At 50.1% G+C, this 23,834-nt stretch overlaps 11 protein-coding genes across 11 annotated transcripts; 7 read left to right on the plus strand and 4 right to left on the minus strand.

Annotated features, from left to right (window-relative positions):
* Positions 1-191: 191 nt before the first annotated feature.
* COCVIDRAFT_37197 (hypothetical protein) lies at positions 192-2,238 on the plus strand (the record flags this gene model as incomplete). The annotated part of the gene is made up of 2 exons (XM_014701818.1): positions 192-441; positions 494-2,238. 2 exons carry the CDS (start codon positions 192-194, stop codon positions 2,236-2,238), a joined length of 1,995 nt encoding a protein of 664 aa, XP_014557304.1.
* Positions 2,239-3,064: 826 nt separating this feature from the next.
* Positions 3,065-4,179, plus strand: COCVIDRAFT_97536 (hypothetical protein; the record flags this gene model as incomplete). Its single annotated transcript, XM_014701819.1, has 2 exons — positions 3,065-3,215; positions 3,266-4,179. 2 exons carry the CDS (start codon positions 3,065-3,067, stop codon positions 4,177-4,179), a joined length of 1,065 nt encoding a protein of 354 aa, XP_014557305.1.
* An 824-nt stretch (positions 4,180-5,003) lies between these two features.
* Positions 5,004-5,605, plus strand: COCVIDRAFT_97630 (hypothetical protein; the record flags this gene model as incomplete). Its single annotated transcript, XM_014701820.1, has 2 exons — positions 5,004-5,321; positions 5,402-5,605. 2 exons carry the CDS (start codon positions 5,004-5,006, stop codon positions 5,603-5,605), a joined length of 522 nt encoding a protein of 173 aa, XP_014557306.1.
* A 90-nt stretch (positions 5,606-5,695) lies between these two features.
* On the minus strand, positions 5,696-6,597 carry COCVIDRAFT_15434 (hypothetical protein; the record flags this gene model as incomplete). The annotated part of the gene is made up of 2 exons (XM_014701751.1): positions 5,696-6,244; positions 6,295-6,597. 2 exons carry the CDS (start codon positions 6,595-6,597, stop codon positions 5,696-5,698), a joined length of 852 nt encoding a protein of 283 aa, XP_014557237.1.
* Positions 6,598-7,139: 542 nt separating this feature from the next.
* Positions 7,140-9,365, plus strand: COCVIDRAFT_26061 (hypothetical protein; the record flags this gene model as incomplete). Its single annotated transcript, XM_014701778.1, has 1 exon — positions 7,140-9,365. One exon carries the CDS (start codon positions 7,140-7,142, stop codon positions 9,363-9,365), a length of 2,226 nt encoding a protein of 741 aa, XP_014557264.1.
* Positions 9,366-10,345: 980 nt separating this feature from the next.
* On the plus strand, positions 10,346-11,852 carry COCVIDRAFT_26062 (glycoside hydrolase family 30 protein; the record flags this gene model as incomplete). Its single annotated transcript, XM_014701779.1, has 2 exons — positions 10,346-11,343; positions 11,396-11,852. 2 exons carry the CDS (start codon positions 10,346-10,348, stop codon positions 11,850-11,852), a joined length of 1,455 nt encoding a protein of 484 aa, XP_014557265.1.
* A 553-nt stretch (positions 11,853-12,405) lies between these two features.
* Positions 12,406-12,909, plus strand: COCVIDRAFT_80893 (hypothetical protein; the record flags this gene model as incomplete). Its single annotated transcript, XM_014701821.1, has 1 exon — positions 12,406-12,909. A coding segment is annotated over one exon (504 nt), but the record flags the coding sequence as incomplete, so codon positions are not given.
* A 605-nt stretch (positions 12,910-13,514) lies between these two features.
* On the minus strand, positions 13,515-15,378 carry COCVIDRAFT_26064 (GMC oxidoreductase; the record flags this gene model as incomplete). The annotated part of the gene is made up of 2 exons (XM_014701780.1): positions 13,515-15,224; positions 15,280-15,378. The coding sequence occupies 2 exons, from the start codon at positions 15,376-15,378 to the stop codon at positions 13,515-13,517; spliced, it is 1,809 nt and encodes a 602-aa protein (XP_014557266.1).
* A 3,051-nt stretch (positions 15,379-18,429) lies between these two features.
* On the plus strand, positions 18,430-18,956 carry COCVIDRAFT_15439 (hypothetical protein; the record flags this gene model as incomplete). Its single annotated transcript, XM_014701752.1, has 2 exons — positions 18,430-18,496; positions 18,661-18,956. 2 exons carry the CDS (start codon positions 18,430-18,432, stop codon positions 18,954-18,956), a joined length of 363 nt encoding a protein of 120 aa, XP_014557238.1.
* Positions 18,957-19,587: 631 nt separating this feature from the next.
* Positions 19,588-21,013, minus strand: COCVIDRAFT_97542 (hypothetical protein; the record flags this gene model as incomplete). The annotated part of the gene is made up of 5 exons (XM_014701822.1): positions 19,588-19,957; positions 20,024-20,104; positions 20,154-20,616; positions 20,680-20,812; positions 20,873-21,013. The coding sequence occupies 5 exons, from the start codon at positions 21,011-21,013 to the stop codon at positions 19,588-19,590; spliced, it is 1,188 nt and encodes a 395-aa protein (XP_014557308.1).
* Positions 21,014-22,276: 1,263 nt separating this feature from the next.
* Positions 22,277-23,803, minus strand: COCVIDRAFT_97397 (hypothetical protein; the record flags this gene model as incomplete). The annotated part of the gene is made up of 1 exon (XM_014701823.1): positions 22,277-23,803. One exon carries the CDS (start codon positions 23,801-23,803, stop codon positions 22,277-22,279), a length of 1,527 nt encoding a protein of 508 aa, XP_014557309.1.
* Between the last annotated feature and the right edge of the window lie 31 nt (positions 23,804-23,834).

A 23,834-nucleotide genomic window follows, 5' to 3' on the forward strand; every position in this document is an offset into this window, starting at 1 on the left:
GATTGAACAAGGCCTCTGGGGGGCAACTTCGAAGTTGGAAGAGGCGGACGCGTCTTAGCGCGCCTGTCCATAAAGCCGAGTAAATCCGACGCATCTCGCCATGCAGTCGCGAAACCCTTCTTGCATGTCTCCCCACGCCCAGCAAAGAATCCGATAAGTCCTGCGCAGCCGGCGCATCACTGTCGCTCATCATGGCGCAGCAGCCCATGACTTCGTTTTGGCCCATATTCGCTTCCAAGTCGGACGGACAGCATGTCGTCAACATCAAAGGCAGGCCCATACGCAACGGGCCGACCGAAGAGCAGCTCAACATGTCGCCCAACGACCAGGGTCAGCGTGATTTTTACCGGCTGATCGAGAAGGATGATCCCAAACACCAGGATTGGCGTAAGAAGCTGGGCGGTATGCTCTTGCGCGAGATTGGCGGCAAGCAGTATGAGGGTAAGAGAAAGCCACGCGGGCTAGCGGGCGGCAGAAAGCTGACTTTTGGCAGACAAGTGGCAGCAGTGCATTCTGTGGGAGCTTCCCGACAACTACGTCCTCTACGAGCACATCAAGACAAAGGCAGACGGCCAGGTCAAGACTGTGAAGAACCACTCTGGCGGCGGTCACGATCGCCAGGATGCTTACCTCTATGGTTATCCCAAAGGCCCTAAGAAACGCTTCAGGAGCCCTGTCGAATTCTTTCCCCATCTTCTGTGGCTATGCACAGACGAGAACAGCGATATGACCAACTGCACATGCAAAATGTGTTCTCCAGCGGGCGACGTTGAGAAGCCTCAGCCCAAGGTCGAGGTCAAGCAAGAGCAGCCAGTGCCTCTCAAGCGAGAAAACAGCTCCAGTGGGACTGCTCCAAACACCAATAACGGCAATGTCGTGGGCCGGAATCCCGTCGTACAAATACCTGTGCATCGAACTTCCATGACCGCGCCAATCCCAAGCCCCATCATCAAGCCAGCCACACCTGTCCCAGTGCAGACGTCGACTCCTAGTGCGCCACAGATTCGGGCTCCTCCGACATTACAATCGACGCCCCTTCCGCAACCACGGTCACTAGAGCAACAAGCGGATCTCACTTACAACAAGTTTCTGTGTCGAACAGGAGAGGTGGTGTGGTTCTTCAGGCCCAAGACATCTGCCTGGGGTCTTGGGCTTGTCGTGCAAAGATGGGCTCTGGCAGAGAACCCCATGAACAGGTCGTACCTAGTTCAGCCGCTCTCACATCCATTTGAGTCCCTTCCACAGGAGATTATACACACCGATGAGCATATCAAGCCGTGGTTGGCTTGGTCCGCGCCTAGTTGCACGTTTCCCTTTCTGCAGCAAAACCCACAGTTTGAGTATGGCAACACTGACTGGAGAGCACTCATCAATGGGCAGGGTGGCGAAGGAATTGCTTCTGTTGATGCATCTATCCTCGCAGCCAAAGCCATTGATACCACATATACACTCTTTGAGCGCTTGAAGACTTCGAAGGATGACAAGGGGAACGAGTTCAGACAGTACAACGGCATATTCCTAGGCGCTGAGAAGATTTGGAGGGGCGAGCCCGTTCGTCTACGCATAGGCGCCACTGGAAGCGATCTCATGGTCATCACGGACATTATCGAACAAGTTCTCGCCAACCCACCCCCCAATCAGCCAAATCCAAAGGTGATCGCAGTGGGTGATGTGTATAGCTATGCAACACTGGATGCCCCAGACCCGAATCTTCCTCCAAAACCACCACAACAGAACCCCAACATACCCTCTCGCATGATCCACGACATGGTATGGCGGAACCGCCTGCTCGTACCCGCAACGCGCACGGCTGCATGGTGGAAACTTATCCAGCCCTCGTACAAGCTGGATATTGACGACATCAAAGGGCGTTGGTATGAAACGAGTCTCATCTTCCAGGAACCTTTTACCAAGGCTGTCAAGAATGGCGAGGGAGGTAACGGCATTTGGATGAACGCCCGCGGAGATGCGACAGGCAAGGGCAAAGGAAGTGGTATTCCACAACCCGATCGCATTGGCGCTTTCGGGGCCTCTGTGCCAAAGGGTACGCGTATCATTGAGGGTCTGGAACCACCAAGCCAGCCCATGGGTCAGGCACAGCAATCTCATGATGGAATGGAGATTACCATGAATGCAGGAATGCCGGATCCATTTTCCATTGACGAGTTTATGCATGTCGACCATCTAGGTGACGAAGCGGGCATGGAATATGGAGGCAACAATAACTACACATATTAGCACAGGCTGGCGTTCATTCTGGGATTTGATGGCATTGTACGGCGCGACATGGAAGATTTTCGAGGATCCGATAAAAGCAATTGAGGTCATGAAAGGCGTGAGATTTGGTACTCTATCAGTAGTACTCATTGTGGGAGATACCCAGGTTAGCTATTTAAGATGGGAATTTTTACGAGCATAGTGTACGAAGCAGTTTTATCAAAACAAGTTCATCGTTGGCGCGGCTTGACACCAATCGAACAGAGAAGATACGATACTTGACTAGACGTAAGCTCAGCCAACCTTTTTAGTCCAAGTCCTCCAAGCGACCTTCTCCAACCCAAGCAATCCAACCAATTCGCCCGAACACACCTCCACCTTTCCGCGGATACAGCATGCGGCTCTAATTCCGGGGAATTACCCCCATCCACCATGCACGCAGCCCGTCATCCATTCCCCAATACGCCCCTCTCGCCGACCCCCGATGTCCCGCCACAAGTCCCCACCGCAATTGCTCCTGCCACATCCGTGCTAGCCGACCCAATTAACCCTATCCCTGCGACCTGCTCTTTTATCAACACCGAATCACGGCGCGCAACGAGCGCAGGTGAGAAGGCAAAAGGTGCGTTGTTCCCGCGGTATCGGGCACGCCGCGTCGGTGGTTCCTGCAGCGACTATCGCCGCCAGTGTGTTTAGGGCGTAGGTGGATGGAGGCAGTGAGCCGGGTTTGCGGGAGAGGGTGGTTGGGGGATGGAGAATGGGGGATATAAAGGCGAGGCTTGGGCGGGTTGCTTGGTTGTGTCCATACGAAGCTTTTGAGCTTGTGTTGCTTGTCGGATTGTTCAAGATGCGATTCCAATTGAGTACGGCGGTGACGGCGGCGCTGGGTCTTGCGGCGTCGGCGGATGCGCTGAAGATTCTCATGGGAAACGATGATGGATTCGGGAGCGGCAATCTGAGAGAGTTGTACAAGATGCTGGTCGATGCGGGTCATGAAGGTTAGTTTACTCAATCGTTGTTCGTAGACACCACTGACGGTACGGGATAGTGCTCATCGTTGCACCCGCTCAACAACAGTCCGGAAAAGGCACGACGGTCGTCTGGGCAGAAACCGCCAATCTTACCGTACCCTCACAGTACAACATTATCCCAGCAGGCGCCCCATCAGTCGGTCGTGATCCCAAAGACGACAACATCTGGTACTACGATGGCACACCCGCAGCATGCACCTTCGTAGCCCTCGACTACGTCCTCCCCCGCTACTACCCAGACTGGAAGCAAACCGCAGACCTCTTCGTCGCGGGCCCCAACTACGGCACTAACCTCGGGCCCTTCGTCATGGCCCTCAGCGGCACCGTCGGCTCAACCTTTGCCGCCATCTCGCGCTCCATCCCCGGCATCGCCACAAGCGCCAGCAACAGAGCAGTCCCCTACTTCAATGTAACAGGCCCTTCTCACCCAGCCGTTCTCGCCGCCAAGGCATCCTTCGGCATCGTCAACGAATTCATCAAGAACACGCCTGCAGGCCAAAAAGTGCTCCCACTAGGTTACGGCGTCAACGTCAACATCCCCGAACTCACCAATGCCACGAGCTCACCCCCCGTTTTCAAAACCAGACTTACAGGAAACGCGGAAACGGATGTCGCTGTTTACAACGAAACCACCGGTCTCTTCACCTGGGACAACGTCAACCCGCTTGCCGCAGGCATCAACGCCCAGTACAACGGCGACGCCAGCCTTCCCGACGAGACGTGGGTTGTTGCCGGTGGCGGCATCAGCGTCAGCGCCTTTACTATGGATTGGTCGGCCCCGGTGTCTGGGTACACGGATGCAGTTTACGCAAAGGCGAGCGCGCTGTTTAGCAGTGGAAGTGGCAATGCAACGGCGTACAGTAAGAGGATGGTTGAGGAGAGGATAAGGAAACGGGGTGCTATGTTGACTGGACGGGATGGAGGTGCTTAGATGAAGGCAATGCTGGAGGTATGAGTATGATGTATACGCTTAATGAATAGACTCGGACACGGGTGAAACTAAGGCGATGCCTTCGTTTTCCGCTCCGTGTAAAACATCAATGAGAAGAATGTCTAATATGTATCCTCCTTTCTTTGCTTCTCGATACATGTAGTTCGCAGCATTGTCAAAGTCATAAACTTAAGCCTTTTGCGCCAAGACTCACAACGCATTACCACCGCATCCCTAAACCTGACGGGTCTGACATGGCGGAATAGTTTCAGCACCACCCCCAGCCAGCGGCCACTTTGCCCTTCTCGGTCGCGAAGGAAGCAATTGGCGACGTATCGCGTTTGCGCACGCTCACCTAGGCGCCATATCCTTCCGTTTTTTTTACTGTTAAATTTTTCCGAATGGTGGATGTTGGGGTGGCTGGTGGTGTTGGGTTGTGGCTCTAGCCAGCCTGTTCCCGAGGCGCGAGTCGAAGAGGGGTGGGGGTGTCTGAGATGGTGTTTTGTGTCAGGCACGCTTAGGCTGTTGCGGCATTGAAAGGAGGAAAGCCTGAGGAAGATGAGTTTTCTGCGCGTGTGAGAGAAGGGGTGTTTTGAGGGTTAAGGTGGGTGTACAAAAACGCATGAACGATCCCTTCTTCTTAAGTTTTCTTTGTTATCGCTCAAGCATCTTTTTTTCCTTGGTTAAACGAAATCGGCTTGAGGCTTGATCGTTTTGTTTCTTATATACCTTTTCTTTGTTGTTAAGAGGTTCAGCTGTGCTGTCTATATTTTTTATACTTCCAGATACAGATACCTTTTTTCGCCAGTTCATATATCTTCAACATGTACTTCACACCCCTCGCCATCCTCTCCCTCAGCGCGCTCAGCTTTGCCGCACCTGTAGTCGTACCACGACAAGCTGGGCCCGTACTCAAGGACACAACATACAATGCCATCTCCATTTCTGGTGGGCAGGCTGGCAATGCGAAAGCCGAAGCAGCAGCTCTCTTCTCCGGACTTGACCTTCAGAATCCGGAAAATATCGATCAGGCGGATTTGACCTTTCTGAACGAGGTCAATCAAGTTGCAAATGATGCCGAGACGGAGGCGTTTAACCCGGCGGTTGCGGCCGCGAGTGGGGATCAGGCGACACAAATTCAGGTCAGTTATATCTTCTTTATTTCTCTCCCCCTCTCCAAAGATCTTTTCCGTCGAGTTTCTCCATACTAATGTCTTACTAGAACGGCAAAATCAAGAACAAAGTCCTCAAGCTCACAGCCACCGTACTCAAGCTGCAGGCTCAACAGGCACAGGGCCAAGATGTAGCAGAGAAGCTTGCGGAAGAGACCAAGAAGCTGAATACTAATGTTGCGCTGGATACGGCAGCAGCAGGTCAGGTTTCGATTGCTGAGCCATTTGATGCCAAGATTTCTGGAAGTGGGTGAAGGAAAGTATGAGTTACATATGCATACGTTCTAGAAATGTCGAGTCAACAACATTGGGGTATATATAACAATCCACATACTTCTTTAACCTTACAATTTCGCCTTAACAGGCGCAAAAGTGCTTCCCTGTCCGCCACCAAGCGCCTGTACAAGCTCATCTACCTTTTCCAACACCCATGTGCATCCCTCGTCGCTAACCAGCCACTTGATTCCTTCTTCCTCACCAGCTTCCGGCTCCTGTTTCCAAGTTCCATCTTCCCATGATTTTCTCAATCCGAAAACGTGACTGAGTACTTGTGGACCGACACCCTGCTGCGCCCTTAGGCATGTTATTGCGATCAAGCTCGTTGTGATACGTCCCACAGTTGCACCTTGGTTGCGTGGGGGATCGGTAAAGAGGCCTCCGTACTCGCTGTTTATGATGAAGACGGGTAGATCCGGGTGCGCTTCTCCAAGCTTCTGTTCGAGTTTTGTTTCCAGAGGGCGGTAGATTGCGTTCCAGAGTTCGCGACCACGCTTGTTTATTTGCTCCACGTTGGATGGGTCGGGGAATCGCGTAGGTGTTTTATTCAGTGATGAAGCAACTGAGGCTGGGAGAGCCGCACGGAAGGCGTTCAGCATGTTGATTGTGCGAGGAATCTATGGCGGCGTTAACATGTTTTCTTTTGAGCCTAGGGTAGATTACTTACGCCGTTAAAACCGATACACTTGAGGCCGATTTCGCGCATAAATTCTGCGATCGCAACGCTTTCATTTTCTGGGCGCGATTTGCTCGAGCTGTGGTAGAGGGCAATCATGGATTCGGGCGAGTTCATGGTCATTGTTGCGGCGGTGGATATGCTGAGCCATGATGGGCGTCCCAGCTTGCGCTCTGTGGCTTCCTTTTCTATCCGGTTGTATATCCCTTGGATTCCTGCGGGCGCTGGCACAGGCCCTGGGCGCGAGTGTGCGGCGTTGATGAGCGACTTGAGGGATGGCGATAGCTTGGACATGGTGGGCAATGTTAGAGCTGGAAGTAAAGTCAGTCGCCGAAACAAGAGTCTAATGCGCAAATGCAACAGAGGCGCAAGGGGTTCGATTCCAAGCAGCTATGTTGAGTAAAGAATGTGGTGGTGGGTGCGCATGTATATGTATGTACAAACATGAACATACGATGACGCGACTTCCCGAGGCCGTTCCGAGGCACGAATTCGGTGGTTTTTCAGGGTCCGACGGCGCTGCATCACTAAAACACCTGATCCGACCTTCACCTTGACCGCACCGCGCGCTCCTATTGCAGCAAATTTATCATGCTGCCCGCGACTCCAACCATGCAATATTCGGCTGCTCAAAGGCCGATGCGGACGCCTCAGATATTGATTGGTCATGTTCGCCAAGTCTTCAGCTGAGCAGATGATTTAGGCAGCTGGAACGTCGATTACTTCGAAGAGTGCCAGTTCAGACTGACTCACAGTTAGAAGCCTTCGAATTCTGACTCTGATGCATTCATTCAATTCCACTGCCATCTGCCCCCAAGGTCTCCTTCCAGCTTAGCATGGGTAGTCCAACCGTCAACCTGACGGTCCCTCGCCGTGGTTTCATAGACATTGGCTCTTCAACATACGCATCGCCCCAGGAACCCTCCGCATACTATGGTGCGCTTCAAGTATCAGATAAAAGCCCATCGATAGAGCCAATTTATCATAAACTCACCCCGGAAAATCGCGAGATACGGCTTCTGAGTATTTTGCCTGGAGTCAAAGACCACTCACAGCCTGTACACTGCCGCCTACAGATATACTCTCTCAATGATCTTGATCCAGATTACCTCAAATTTATGCATGATACCGCCGCGCCCACCACGCAAAACTGGACAAGTAGTCGGCTTTCCCCGCAGCTAGCCAATCTGGCTCCTCTAAAACGGATGCATAGTACTCGGCCGAGCCCCAGTCTCTATCGCTTCAATTGGGGAGACTTTGCTTCCCTTTCATATGTTTGGGGTGACCAGGATGATAAGCGAACCATATTGCTCAATGGCCATGAAACATCCGTAACTGCCAACCTGGAAGCGGCCCTACGCATGTTTCAAAGCGGGTGTGAATTCAACGACCAATTCAAGCTATGGGTTGACGCGCTTTGTATCAACCAGGACGATCTCGAGGAGCGATCTTCTCAAATCAAGATGATGCGTGACATATACGGAAGTGCATGGTCAGTCGTATCGTGGCTAGGAGAGGAGAGTAGTTCAAGCAGCGCAGCGATACAGCTTGTACGTGATCTTGCAGAGATCAAGGCGAGCGGATCAATTGTTGAATTCACTGCTCAGTTGGAGGCAGATCCAAGTTTTTATGGCGGAACCCATTGGATCGGACTTCAAGACCTGATGGATCGCCCATACTGGTTCCGGCTGTGGATCATCCAAGAGGTTATTGTTGGCTCCACAGCGACCTGGATCAGATGTGGCCAACACACAATAGCATGGGAAACTTTCTGTGATGGAATCGCTGTCCTTCAAGAGTATCTTTGGCTCGTAAAAGACGAATGCCTTCAAATGGCTGTCCTCGACACTGGCCTCTACACAGAGCATATATGGCGAACCAGTAGCTTGCATCTCGTATACCAAGACCTCGCTGTTCTCAGCAAACAATTTGCGCGAAAGATATCAGACTTCAATTTTGAAAGGCTGCTGGATCTTGCAAACTCGGGTGACTGTACAGATAAGAGGGATAAGGTGTATGCCTTGGTTGGACTGATGGCTCCTGCTGTCGCAACTGGTTTGAATCCAGATTATACATTACCTGAATGGAAGGTGTATAGGGAGGCAGCCAGGGCCTTTATACGATTCGATGACAACTTGGACGCTCTTCGAGAAGGAAATCCCTGGGGTCCTGCTCGAGGCCTGACGTGGGCAGCAGATTGGTCGTGGCCCGGTAGAATCAGATGGACACGCCATGATCAACAGATTTGGGGTCCTGCATACCTGTTCTCGCGTGACGCTGGATGTAGGCACAATTCGGCATATCATGCAAGCGGTGACCGGAAGCACGATGCATCATTTGATGACGGCGGACTACTGTTACGATGTACGGGCGTTATCGTCGACACCGTCTCTGGACTATCAGCTCGTGGAACAGGGTACTTTTCTCGCTGTGAAACGAGCATCGTGTTTCCCAAAAATTGGAAGAGTGTGTACGGCGATCGCAACGCGACTGCGGAGGCTTTGTATCGTACCCTGATATGTGACAGAGTTGCATACGGTCACCGATCCGGGCCCCAGCATTCTGCCATTTTTCATCTTCCGTCTACTTTTGCTCTCGGAGGTCCACAATTCAAGCAGAGAGGATGGAAATTCTTAGCTGGCCAAGAAGGATATTACTTTCGCTGGGAACAGTTTCGAGCTGGTATGCGGGACTTTCCACTTGGCGACTACCGATTTGATGATTTCTTCTCAGAGGAGATTCCGGAAGATGCTTCTGAATTTGTCTACACTGAAGCATACTCTTGTTTTGATCGCAGCTGCAAAAAACGACGATTCATGACGACAGAAAAAGGCTATCTGGGATGGGCACCGGATAACATCTACGGTGGTCCTGGTGAACAAACGGAAAAAGGCGACCTCGTTGCTATAGTTTTTGGATGTAGTACACCGCTCGTGATACGCCCTTGTGGTGAAGACTACTTGGTTTTAGGCGAGGCTTATGTACAGGGCCTCATGGACGGTGAGATAATTGCAGCTCTAGAATCTGGAGAACATACGACGCAGAGTTTTGCCTTTTGGTAATGACAAGGTCATTGGGATAGTTGGTAAAAATGTCCTTGACTTAGAAATCAGACGCGTCATCAACGAGTGAATTAAATCGACGGAGATCATATCGTTCGGTCATTGAACTCAAAGCACTTGTCGGCTCGCTGTTACTTGTGTTGTAACGACTCCAGGCGTCCACACGATGCTCAATGAATAGCAAGACTCATACCCTCCCGAATTTTCTCTCGGATCCTTCGGATCTTCTGGAAATATGCTAACCAATCACACTCGATGTTTGACTCTGCGATGCTTCTGTTTGCAACTGGCCACCATCATGATGAAGGGATGTTGAGCTGGGGAATCCATGACCTTCCAAACCCAAGGAAATAACAATCATCTACTCAAAATTGAAGATTGGCGCAAAAGGACTACACAACACCCATCGTATCGTTTAATAGAAAGGAAGCAGATTGCGGTTGTGGCGAAATCAATATTGAAGGATCAATACCCATTGCATTAGCACAAGTAAATCTTCCAGCAACCTGGGTTAAATTATCAGGATGAATGTCTGCGTAAGTCCAACGGAAAGCACATTGTAGAGTTCAGCCGGTTAAAATGTACAAGGAAATAAAGTTATAGCCGGTGAAGGCTTGTCCACCACCGATCATTCCCGCTAATCATCTTGGAGAAAGCTTGATTTTATCCCCACTCATCTCCCGTCTTACCCCAGCCCTTGACCCGCGACGGCCCAACATTAGATCGCTAAGAGGAGATTACCGAGGATTTAGGTGCAAATTCACTCCCCACAGCCTGAAGAGAAACAAGCTTGTTTCCACTTTATCCTAGCTTCCGAGCCCTCCGTGGCATTTGGGTAAATCAGAGCACACGCTGATCATCATGTCGTCATGTAGGACTGGAACTCTGTGTACATCGGTTGAAGTTGAACTGCAAAAGTGAATAAAAGGAGATGGGTGCAGCACTAAACACTGCCATATTCTTCAGCGCCTGCAGTGGCCATGTCTATCCTTCTTTTTTTCATCGCCGTAGGCAGCGTGACTACTCAACCGTTTCCACAACTGTATCCGCAACCATGGGTGTACAGCCAGAAAGACCCGCCCGTCCAAGTCATGATTGATGCGACAGTCAGATATCAGACCATGATTGGTGGTGGTTGCTCAGGAGCCTTCAATGTTGCATGCGACCAGACCGGGTCTAAAGGTCTTTCGCCTTCGAACCAACAGCTGGTCAGCGACTACCTTTTCAATGAGAACATTGGAGGTCTTTCGATCCTTCGTAACCGTGTTGGATCAAGCCTTTCAGACGGCATTCTCGGTAGCTGTCCGGCAACACCATCCTCTACATTCAATTATACTGGTTTAGGAGCCAACGATGCCACTGCCGATAGCTGCCAACTGAAGCTATCTCAGCAAGCCCTTAAAGCAAATCCGAACCTATTCATTTATGCAGATGCGTGGTCAGCTCCAGGGTGCTTCAAAACGGGTGCCACAGACGTCAACGGTGGTCTTATCTGCGGTGTACGAGGGACCAACTGCACTCATGACTGGCGTCAAGCATATGCAGATTATCTTGTAAAATATGTCAAGTTGTACGAGGAAAAAGGCATCAACGTCAGCATGATTGGTGCGTATAATGAGCCAGACTTCAATCCTGTCTACTATGCCAGTATGGACACGGACGGATACCAGGCCAAGGATTTCTTGCAATATCTATACCCAACGGTCAAGAAGTATCGAAAGGACCTGCAAGTGTCCTGCTGCGATGCTACAGGCGCGCGCCAAGAACGCACGATACTGTATGAGCTGGAGCAAGCTGGTGGCGGAAAGTTGTACGATGTCGCGACTTGGCACAACTACCAGAGCATGCCTGAGATGCCATTCAACACTCAGGGCCAGCCGAACTTGGAGACGGAGTGGTCAGATGGAAGCGGCAATTTCAATACCACATGGGACACCACTGGGCAGCTTGCTGAAGGACTTCAATGGGCTATCTATATGTGAGTCGCATCATGTTTATCAGTCAGTGAATGAAAACTAATAGCGAAACAGGCACCAAGCTTTTGTCCTAAGCCACACATCCGGATATCTTCACTGGTGGTGCGCCCAAGATAACCCAGGTAACTCATCCGGCAGTGACGCCATCCTTGTCCGTCTCCAAGGCAATACATTTGAAGTGTCCCGTCGCCTATGGGCATTTGCAGGTTACTTCCGTTTCGCGCGCCCAGGTTCCGTACGCATTGACGCGCGCAGTCCTGCTGAGAACCTGAAGGTAACGGCCTTTGAAAATGTCAATGGGACGCTTGCGATCCCTGTCATCAATGAAGCGCACTACGAGAGAGAGGTTCATATCAGTTTGAATGGTAGTCTGAAGGCGTTTGCAAAGGCTACGGCGTATTTGGCGGATAACACGCATAACAATACGTTGGTGGGGAGTGTGAATGTTAGTGGAAAGAGTTTTACCGCGAGTGTAAAGCCGAGGAGCTTAACGACGTTTTTCTTGGAGTAGATTTTGAGGTAGTTGGTTTTGGTTTATCTGTACAGTCTAAGGGGCTGGCTATACAACGTGCGATGACTTCCTTCAGACTTTATTAAATATGCATCTGAAAGTTTGGGTGCTAAATCGAAGACATCTGTTCACAGTTTCATTCTTTTTCTTTCTCATCTCTAGTGGGTTTGTTTGTAATGAATTCTGACGCAGTGAAAACCCTATACTATGCTTAAGTGGCGCCAAATAGCGCACCGTTTGCATCTTCACTGACCGCTTTCATCTGCTCAATTTCCGCTACGTCATATTAAATCCCACATAACTGCTGCCTAAAGCCTTTAGTTCCATCCACGCGTTTGTCAAAAAGGCTAGTTGCAAGTGTTGTCAAACAACGCGTCAATTCTTGAAGTCCGTCCCGTCCAGTACAACCATATGCTCTACCCGTCACACTCTTAGCACAACACTCCAACCACACTCTTTAACCTTTCAATAACCCCCAACCCATCCAATGCACACTCCCAACATCTCCCCACGCACCACAAAACCACCGCCCCCCTCCCTCGACACCACAACATCCACCCTAATCCCCATCGCCATCCCCCTCGGCTTCGGCGCCCAACTCCGCGTCCTCCAACAAATCCAAACCGACCAAACCACCCGCATCTCCTCTCTAGAACGCGAAAACCTCTCCCTCAAAAGCCTCATCTCCACCCTGACCTCGCGCATCGAAGCCCTAGAAGCCCACAACGCATCCCTCGCCGCCCGCCGCCGCGAACTCGTCGCGCAGCTTAGCAGCCTGCGCACGCTAAACCAAGAGGCGGATAACGCGTTTCAGATGCGTAGCGCGGATATTCAGCAGGAGGATCTGGAGGGCATGTTGGCGGTGCATAGTGTGATGGTAGCGACGGCGGTGAATCAGCATCAGAGGGCGCTGGCGCAGTTGAGGATCGGTATGCAGGGTGGGGCCGCGGTATATGGGCAGCAGGGTGGCGTGAGGTATGCGTATCCGCCCGCATATTCAGATCTGGGATATTGCTTTCAGCATAATATGCCGTATTGCTGTCAGATTTGTGGGAAGTGAGGGAGACGGTCATGTGGGTGTATAGCTGGGATTTTGTATGTTTTGTATGTGGAGTTTGGGGTACCCAGGGTGCTTGGTAGACATCGGGTTTGGCTTCTCTGTTTCCGAGTTTGATTTCTGCATTTGGTTTGAGATGACTGTATGCACGTGTACGGTCTTTTGCTCGGGTAGGGCCATAACTGCTAGAGTGATAGGATGTTCTTGTAGTTTTGCGGTCTTTGAGGGTTTCTTCTACGAGTTTCCATTTGGCGTTCAGAATTTTGTCTATCGTTTACTATATGCGATAATCCGGGGAGCTGGGTGCGAGTTTTGTAGTGCATGTGTACGTATAGTGTATTTGACATGTACATAGTGATTGTTTTATTCGTCTTTGAATACTTTTCTAGGCACTGATGTGAAAGAATCGAACACTCAAATATTATCTACTTAAGTGTAAACTAGAATTAAGTTATATATGAGAAAACCTCTAGCGGATAGCTAATTGAGACAAACGACATATGTAGAAACTCATATAAATTGATTTCGAAAACAGTGGTGTATTCAAAGAAACATGGTCCCAGCAGTCCCTCATGATTCCATACAAGGAATCGTTCTTCTCCCCTTCAGCGATACTCTCCAACCACAATCTCAGCCGCCCTCTCCGCAATCCCATAAACCGCAGTCTGAATATGCGCCGAAACAATCACTGGAATTACACTCGCATCCACAACCCTCAAATTCCTCACCCCATACACTCTAAGCTGCGGATCCACCACACCGCCATCCTTTTTCGGCAACATGGCACACGTACCAAGTGGGTGATAAAAGGTAAAGACGTTGTTTCTGATATATGTCTCCCACTCCTCATCCGTCTGGGTGCGCATCCCAGGATCAAATTCAGAAACCCAGAGGTCTTTAAACGGTGCCGTATTCGCCATTTTGCGCGTGTACTTTGCTGCGGATACGAGGGCTTCGATATCATACTGTGTTCCCAAATACCTTGGATCGATAAGAGGTTTGCTCGCAGGATCTGAGCTGTTAATGTGAACGGATCCTCTAGCAAGCGGGTGCTGGACTCCTGCGAGAAGCGTAGCGTATTGCTTGCCGTAGCCGACTGTTCCATTCTTTGGGTACCCGGTTGTTCCTATATAGCCGTCTCCGAAGATGACTTCGAGATCTGGGGCTCCGGAGTTGGGGTCGGTTAGGAGAGCAAGTTTCTTTTGGTCGATGGGGTTGGATATGTTGGCGGATGATTTGGCGAGTTGGAGCAGCTTCTCGTCGCTGGCGAGTGCTTCATTCCATTTTAGAAAGCCGTAGCAGCTGCCGGCGTATTGGTAGAGAGAGGTCTTTTTTTGCCTCCATAGATCCAACTCTATGGCTGCTCGTGTTGTATTGTATTTGAGAATGTCCACGCCAGGAACCTCAGGTTTTAGCTCGTATGTTGTTTGGATACGGAGGTGGTCTTGAAGATTCTCACCTACACCAGGGAGGTTTACGATTTGTTTTATTCCGGCCTTATCTAGTATATTTTTCTGGCCAATACCGGAAAGTTCTAGTATTTTGGGAGATAGCAGGCTACCAGCTGAAAGAATGACTTCTTTGGTGACCTTGACAACGGTACCGTCTAAAAGGATGACACCCGTTACTTTGGAGCCGTCCTTCGTGAGCTGAACTTTGTGAACAGTAGTATTGAACATGAATACCAGATTATTGCCAGCTGCAGGGAGATAGTCCACCGAGTACGACCGTGTATGATTAGACACACGGTATGTTGCTGGCTGATACATGGCACCCAAGTTGTTTCCATTCAATGATTCCAGATTCTCCTTCACCCCGAGATTGGTCAAGGTCGGTATGCAAGCCTGGAGATGAGGTGGTGGATCCTCGGTCAAAGCGACTTGGATTGGGCCGCCATAGCCCACGCCATCTTCGCCATATTGTGGCGAGCCGTTTTGACGCTGAAAGTTTTCCGTCTTGAGCATTGCGGGATACATGTTACTCCATCCCCAGCCTGGGTTGCCTAGCTCTTCCCAAGTATCATACTCTTTGACGGTAGCGCGGTTCCAGACAAGAAGATTGAGGGCAGAAGTGCCACCGAGAACTTTTCCCCGGTTATGGCCAATAGTCCGGTTGTTTGCTGCAATCTGAGGTACAGTTGGAAGACTCCAGTCGTATACGGAGCCAAAGGTAGAGCCTCTTAGACCTGGGATGTATATTCGCTCTTCATTACGTCCGTCTGGTCCGGCCTCGATGACCAATATGCAATGTTCTGGAAGGCCTTCACTGAGCCGAGTGACTAATGCGATACCAGCTGTGCCACCACCGACAATGATCTGTAGTAAACATGAGCCCTGTATCCTTGCTGATTCTGATTGCAACTGTGCGTACAAAATCGAACTCGCTAACTCGCGCTGAACACTGCGCAGCATTGGCTGAGAATACTAGGCCCAGCCCAGCAACGAGACTCAAGACCGGTGTGGAAAACATTGCCGGTTGGACCTACTTGTGTCAAAGGATAACCTTCTCTGAACAAGCAACTAAGAGAATGTGAGGGGTCGCATGAAAGTGCGTACAAGGCTGGCGATCTGGGTGATATTTGGGGCGCTTGTTAGATTACTGAAGGACCGGGAGTAACCAACAAAGGCAACTGAAGGATGAACAAGATATGCGCCATGGTGATGCGGCAATTTAGCCCCCACGGTTACTTTGTCACTGTTGGGGGAAGTCTTTTCCGTGCTCCATATTGGAGCGTGCACTTAAAATCCAAGGATGACAAAGTCACAACTAGATGATGACCACCCGATGCATTGATGTTATAGGGGGACTTCTCTTCGTCAGCTCGGATCTGTTATTCTGCGTTACCAGCATCAACGTGACACCTGCATATAGCCTAATGCCGGTAGTTGTAGCCAAGGCGGGACAATTACTAAAGTTGTAGCTCAATCCTTCACCGACTAGGCTCGGCTCGTCAAAATCTTGCCATATCCCTGGGGATATCCAGTCGTTCGCGGCAAAGGTTTTGTGATGATAGATGTTCCGATTTCTTATGACGATTGTATTTGCTGCAGCCATGTAGAGTTGATGCGCGCAGCACCTTCCATTGTGCATTGGCTGCAGTTAGTTATTTGAATGTCTCCTCGCATCAGAAAGTCGGATGGACGGCATGGCTGGCTGACCTTTGAATTCATCATCGTTCAGTTGAGACTGTTGGCCTTTGTTAGTGATTGAAGTACGCATCGGATCAAGCTATGCGTTCGAGACGGGTGCGATGTGGATTACCTGCTTTGGAATCGGCCGTGATCCCATTGGTGTCGCTGGGGCAGGGGGGAGGAGCGACACCAATCGACAACGGTCGGATCGGAAGACATCCGACACAACCACAGTACTGCCACTGGCGGGCGGCACGAGTGTGCGACTGTCGCTCATGGGCGCCACTAGTTGATACTTTTAGGTTGAGTTGTTGATGGATTTTAAAGAGAATATACAGACGGCCGAAAGCTCAAGGAACAAGTCACTGTCTAATGTGCTTACTGTTGATGCAGAGTACCGAAGCCGCAACCAGCTTCCGATACGGCCATCGTGTAACTTGAAGATGAAGCGTAATGCACCACTATGACTAACGCGAAGGTTTGCACGCTTTGACACGATACCAAAGTATCCAACTTTTGGCAACCAGTTCAAGAGGCTCAGTCTGAATAGTAGAGATCCCAATCTTCGGCAAAGTCCCTCCAGCTGTCCCCACGATCGTCCCAGTCATCATCCCAGCCATCGTCCAGATCATCGTTTGAGTCGAAGGAACTGTTGCGAGGCACACAATTCCATTGATCCAAAAGCATATTCTGTTCACTGTTCCACGGTGCCATCGCCTTGGCTGGATTTTGTGGCTGGTAGTCCGATCTTTGAGACATCGCAACGCGCTTTTTGGATTCTTCACAGACCAGGACTTTCCACTGATCGTTTCGATGTTTCCAATATCCACTCCGCAAATTATGTAGGTACAAAACGTCACCAACACAGTAAGATATTATATCCTCGGGAATCGGACGCTGGTTGAACACGTTAGGCGAGCCGCCATGTTCGACCTTGTACAATCGCTCGCCTATCTCCTTAGCTAGCTTCCAGCTAGCTATTTTGCTACTATCAAGGGACGTCGGCAAGTTGTTCTCAAGGCATTTGGTCAGGCCGTTCAAGAACTTTCGGGATGGGGTGGTCATCCTTGTCGCATTCTCCATAAGCTGGACGTCCTGGACCCCCTGCAGCGCGACGCCGTAATGCGCAAATAGCGCATCCGAATCGTTACGAACGTCGAAAAAGACCTTTGTGAGTCTTTCGTTTTGAAGGATATCTTTTAGCGTTGTCTGTTTGGCACCGGCAGTGTTGAACGCTTGTGCGCCTAGTGTATGAACATCGACTAAGTAGACATGGTTGCGAAGGGCAATGACATCGAATAGGAGGTTGAGGATAGAAACGGACCCTTCGCGGCAGAGGTTCACGCCTTCGAGATCTATGTATAGAGTTGGCGAGTGTGAATCTAGCGATGCAAAGGTGACGAGCCAGTCGACCATTTCACCGATTCCCTGCGTAGTGTTTACGATCTCTGGATCGATTCCCCTCATAATTAGTATACAGGTTTTGTCGTTTCAAACTTGTATAGATATGAAGAGGGAAGGAGGACTTGGTTGGAAATTATCATATGCCGCAGCCTTTACGAGCCCGTAGAAGTGATGACTTCAGATGAGTCTGAAGCAATAGATATAACTGCACCACAGATAGTTAAATGAAGAAGGTAGAAAACAGAGATAAGCAACACACACGTTCTTCCTACCATATAACTCCAAGCCTACACGTGCGACTGCAAGCCTACGTAAGGGGCGTGCAACGTGGTGCGGGGTTTCTTGGCTTGCCATGTAATCATACAGTGGCAGCTTTCCAAGGGCTACTTATCTTTGTGTACAGATAGCCCATGGAAAGTAACATTCACAGCTTGGTAAGTATAAGTGCGATGCCGACTAGCGCATAGTCGCTCGTCAGCCACAATCATATGGAAGGTAGCATACCATCGCTCATCAGCGACACTAACCGACAACCATCACCTGTCAACCACGATAATTAGGCCATTATCAAAAATGTCAGTTGCGTAGACGTCTGACATAAACCGACAGCTGTCTCTCACATGCAACACCAATCAAACTACCAGCGCAAGCGTCCGCACTAAACACTGCAAAGAGTACATCATCGCAGACTCGCTCTGCCCCTTGCTTCTAATAGTCCTGATGCATAACTATCAGTTCCTGATAGCGATGCGCATGGTTTACACTGCGTGCTCTGCTGTTACGTCCAGATCATTTGATTCAAACCTGAACGCATCGCCCTTTCAGTGTTCATGTATAGTTTTTGATTTGTAAAACGCACAAAAAACAAGAGGGCAAGGTCCAGCATTCAACTTAAGACTTCTGGAGATATGGAGAGTCTGGATCAGACCAGGAGTGTATGCAGTGATATGCCTCTGGGGTCGATTCAATGGATCACAGCGACGACATGCAGATTTTGCAAGGAAATACCCTGCGGCTGGCAGGAGCTCGCCTGCATTTACTGCACATCACAGGTAAGTACATTTTCGCTGCAATTCCAAAGTACTCCCACTTATCTAGACAGCCTTCCTATAAATCATGAAACACCACTCTCCTCTCCCACCAAACCAACCCTCAGAATAAACTTTATACCATATACCCACATAGATATCATCGTCATCGAAAACTCAAATACCAGCCATCGCCCAGCCTCCCGATGATGCAGTTCACGGAAACCAAGCATTACGATCCCCGTCCAATACGATTCCCAACATATACCAACCCCCCTGCTCAGTATTAAGACAGGGTACCACCTATAACCAGCACAACCATCTTCCCTGCCCGAAAAGTCAAAACGAGCCGACCAAACGCGCGCTACTTTCCTGCTATGCAACAAACACGAGAAAGCGCTACTCCCAGATTGAGCATGTACACGCGGGGGACACTCCCCCCACGCGATCGAGTCCAGGAAGTGCTGTTGTGCACAAACCTTGAGAAAAGAACGGAAAACGAAACATCAAAATGCCTATATTTTTTGTATTATTATTTTATGGATTTGGGCCGGCCAAGCCGGGCATAAGTAAAAGACACTTGCTTCGAAACAATATCGTTTCAAGTTTGTATTTTGCCACAAGGCACGACGGGGGGGAGATGGGCGTATAGGTTCCTGTTGTTCTTGTCGGCAGTAGAAATTAGAGTTTATGAAGTTCCAAGGGATTGTGAGGCACGGTGCGGGGAAAGTAGAGACGGAAGCGTTGGCGATTTACAGGGGGCCGGTCGGGGATAAAGTAATGGGATTGAGGATCGTAAAGTAAGCAGAAGCTGCGAAAATTAATCAGTTGTCGGAGTTGCGCGATAGTGGGAAGAGGAGAAGTTTGGAGTATTAGATGTGTATTTGTTTGATAGCTCGTGGTTTATCTGTCGTGAAACATTGGAAATGATCGAATGTTTTTCGATGTCTAAGTATGCAAAAAGAAACACGAAATACTAAGTGGTGTCAAGCTTTTGCTTGGATGCGCAAAATGCCAGCATATGCACTAGATTAGCCCAGTATCTGTCGCACCAGTAATGTAAATATCGACAAAGAAGTACAAGTGGAACTCAATGAAACAATTGATTTTGTACATTATTCCATACGTATTTGCCTGTCCCGCGACTTTTGCGATTGAGGCCGCACCTCTACATGCATAGTAGAGAACAGCTCATTTTTTCCCGGCTGCGTGAGATATCCGCTATCATACGGACTGATTCCCTCAGACTCCACTCTTGTCAAGCCCTTGGTGCTATCCACACTCTTCAACGATGCAGCCCTCGTAAGTTCGATTTGGTCCTGGGTAACGCTATCGAGGCGCTCGTGAGATGTGACGCGGACTTCGTTGGTGATGAAGATGTGTCCCCAGTTGGCGACGACGGTAGGCCAGAAGATGGGCATCGAGGCGCACATGATTGCGAAACTGACTTCGAGGAAGGAGATGATGATGACTTCGGGATACCACCTATACAATCCAGCGTTAGTGAGAGTTCTGTTTCAGAGTTGTAGAGCAAGAGAATCGGCTCCTTACCAAACGAAATCGAAACTCTGAACCGAATCCTTGTTGTGCCTGAACGTAGCCCAGAGACGCAGAATCGACATCAAAACAGCACTGTAAAAAAGTTAGCTATCATCGCTCCAAACCGAATCGAAATACCAACATTGCGCCGAAAGCAAACAGTCCAGTCATAGCAATAACCTCCTTGCGCCTCAGATTGTTCCGAAAATACTCAGTGAGCGGAATAGCAAAGATGATCAAATCAAACATCATATTCGTTCCCGCAAAAGCCAGAACCGACGCTTTCGCCTCACCCACTGAATGGTAACCATAGCCATAGCACTTTGAACCCGTCGATCTGGTCCAAAAGGCAGAAACAGGGAAGCACGGGAACCAAGCCATGAATAGGAAGACCAGCGCCCACACAGTGACGAGCCCAAGCACAACCCTACACACGATGCGGCGCACGCCGTTGCGGAACATGCGCAGGTACTGAAGGAGAAGCGAGATTTTGATGCAAACGGTGGTGGCGTGGTACGAAGCGTTGTTGATGTAGACTGTGATCATGGTTGGTTGGAGCACGGGGATAATGTAGATGAGGTGACGACCCATGCCATAGTTTAAACCTGTAAGAAACACAATCAGATGATGTTCTTCAAAGAAAAACTGAAAATAAGAGCAAGACGTACTAATCAGGAATCCGATGAGCGCGGCGAGATTGAATAGCGCGGCCAGTACGACAAAGAGATCATCGAGACCAGGCTCGCGGATCACGCGTAGACGTGTATGAAGACGACCTGCGACGAAGACCCAGCAGAGGACCTGTCAGTGTTTAGTTTGGGTTGTCGGCGTCTCATCGTTGGGGGTTGGTGGAAACGGTACCTGCAGCGGGATAGTGATACCATAGATCGTTCCCTTGCGATTCCACACGGGAATGCGCTGATTAGGGTCCGGGGGGTTCTGGAACAGCTTCATCATGATGGAGGTGAACTCATCCTTCATGGCAGGCGTATTGTCTGCCATGATAGTCTGGTGACGTTGGAGGAGCTAGAGATAATAGGTGTGGTCCGCCAGCGGATGGAGTCGGTGATGATTACAGTTTGAAGGTGCTTAGGGCAAATAAGCCTCTAGATTATGCACGTCGTCCCCTCTTTACACACAGCACCCAGATGCTAGTTCGCCCAGTTTCAGGAAACAAGTCTTGGGGCGGGGGTAAGCGATCAGATCCATGTAACCCGAGCCGTGGTGAAGGTCGTGGCCGCCCATGTGATCCCCGACAGGGCCGAAGGAATACTTATCTGTGGAACAAATTCCCAGAGATGTATCGTAAATGGTCATTGAGCCGTTCGGCGCAGGCGAACATCATGATGTTAGGCCGGGGTGGCTTGCCTTACAAGGGTGCCAATGCAGCAGTGGTGCGACATGCACATCGCCGTGCCATGTGGCCTAAGCTGCTTCTTTCATGCTCAGAGTCAGGGTCATGATCTTCAGTTTGAAAATAAAATAAATTCACTGCCCTGATTGACAGTGCTAGTAGTTTGGTGGTACTATAGTGTTCTCTTAGATTTGGAATACGAATAATTCTCATACAAGAAGTCAAGCCGACCGACCAAGCCTCCGAGCAGTTTCCAAGCGCCTCAGCCGCTGTCAAAATGTTGGCAAAACGCAGTTAGGCGATGGCTTTCTTTATTCCTAGGCTAGAAGTTTTTTTTCTCGCCGCCACCACAAGCTCTGTCCTGTTGAAACGCACGTGGAAGGCCCGTGTGGAGTACGCCCTACCTGCTAGATGACCCCACAAAGATCTGGCTGGAATCTAATGCTCGAGTAATGCACTGGCCCAGGAAACTTTGTCGTGCGGGTCGCAGCTGTTGATGGGGTATAATGTTATTGCTTATATGCCGTCAACGAGGATCACCGCCGTCTCACGGCATGCCAATTGTTGAGTTTGCGACTAGAATTCGCTGTAGTGTCAGGAGATTTGCCGTCAAGTCGGCTCTCTAGCTCACGCCCATGTCCGTGACAGTGACAGTTGAGTCTAAGGATAATTGAGTAATCTTAGGCGTGTCCCGTTTCGGCAAGTCTACGGCCAGATTTGCCCGCACAGGGGTAAACGTCCATCAACTAGACTCTTCTCATCTTATCTTCAGCAGCCAGATAGCAGCCACCACATGCTAGAATACTCACATCCTTGCGAGTGACAGTACCCACTTTTCTAGCAAGGAACGCCTTGAAATGCAACAAAAACGCCAAAATAACTGATCGAAACTCCCACGTGCGTTTGCGCGTTTAGTCCTCCATCTTCATATCCTCGAAGTCGTCAAGTAGCTGATCCATCGGAATCTGAATGCCCTCATCTTCGTCATCACCAAGACTGCTCTCGGTTTCCATCGCGTCGGCATCGCGCTGCTGCTGGGCCTTGTAGAGTGCCATTGTCTGTCGCAGCTCTTGATCCTCCTCGACATCCTGCAAGAACATCTCAAAGTCGCGCTCCATCTTCTCCTGGTCTTGCTTGCGAGGCAACATCTCGCCCTCTTCCTTGTGCATGCGCTTGACGCGCCAGTTGCGCTTGTTCTTACTCTTCCGGGACCGCTGGTAGTACTTCTTGACGAGGACCACATCTGGAATAGCCGAGGCGTATTTGTTATTCTGTTCAAGGACATCGAAAAGATCGTTGTTGAAGTTTGTATTGGCGAGCAGGTAACCCATTACCGAATCGCCAACGTGGAGAATACCACCGAGGTGTGTTCGGCAGTAATACGTTGTGTCATTAACACCCATATCGGACGCGCGTGCTACGGTTGCTTCTGCGAGAAAATTGCGTCCAGATTGCTTACCCAAGGGCTCGATATCTAAGACGACAAATTCCGTCAGCTCTTGCACGTCTGCCAATGGTCGGAATGGCGTCCGCCAATAGATGTCGGTAGCGACGTCGGCAGTTTGTAGTGTTGCTGGGTCAAGGAGCTGAACAGATGTGCCGATGCGTGAGCAGAGTGTCAGAGGTGAGATATTGCCAATCTTCTTGGCCAGTGGGATGGGAAGTACGACAAGGTCATCTTTACAAATAGGCACAATCTCACATGAGAACGAGAACTTGTAGTTCTTGGTTGACGTGTGGATATCGTGTGAGATGAGTTCCTCGGACCTCTTGATGTTGACAGGGATGACGGCCTTCAAAAAGTCGCAAAAGGCGACTGCGTGATTTCTTTGTGCGAAAAAAAAGTCGATGCCGTCGTGTACTTCTTTGATGTTGATGGTGTCTTTGTGTGCGCCGTGCTTCAGAATCAGCTGTTCCAAGTACAAGAAGGTCCTCTTGTGTGGCACCTTTTGTCGCACTTGAACGCAGGCCCTCCATGTGTTGTGTGTATAACTCTTTGCGCAATCCGGGCACTGGTTGTAGTTTTGCGTGTATTCGACCTCAAAGGTCTGCTGCATGATGGCGCCCTCGTTCAATTCCGACTGCACCGTGATCTTGACCTTTATCCTTCTGCTGTGCGGCTCCGTCCAGATGAAGCTCGCATCGATAATTCTTAGCTTGTTCAGTCCACGCAGTTTTCGAAGGCACAGAGCGAGCAGTTCGCGCGACTCTGGGGGCGCGACTACCCAAGTCGAGGGTGGGGAGAGCCATCGGTCGCAGTCACGGCACATGAGCAGGATGGCTTCACGCTGGATGCCGCCGGTAACATCGGTCTTGAGTTTTATACAGTCGTAGCAAAAGGCTCCAGATATGGTTCCGTCGACAGGGGCGCCACAGTCGGCACAGAGGATTGTCGCTGCGTTCTTAGGCGCAGGCGCAAAGGACTGAGCGTCAGTCATTGTGCCGTCCATTTTGGCAAGGAGATTCGGC

Source organism: Bipolaris victoriae (assembly GCF_000527765.1).
Source record: "Bipolaris victoriae FI3 unplaced genomic scaffold scaffold_36, whole genome shotgun sequence".
Lineage (NCBI taxonomy): Eukaryota > Fungi > Ascomycota > Dothideomycetes > Pleosporales > Pleosporaceae > Bipolaris > Bipolaris victoriae.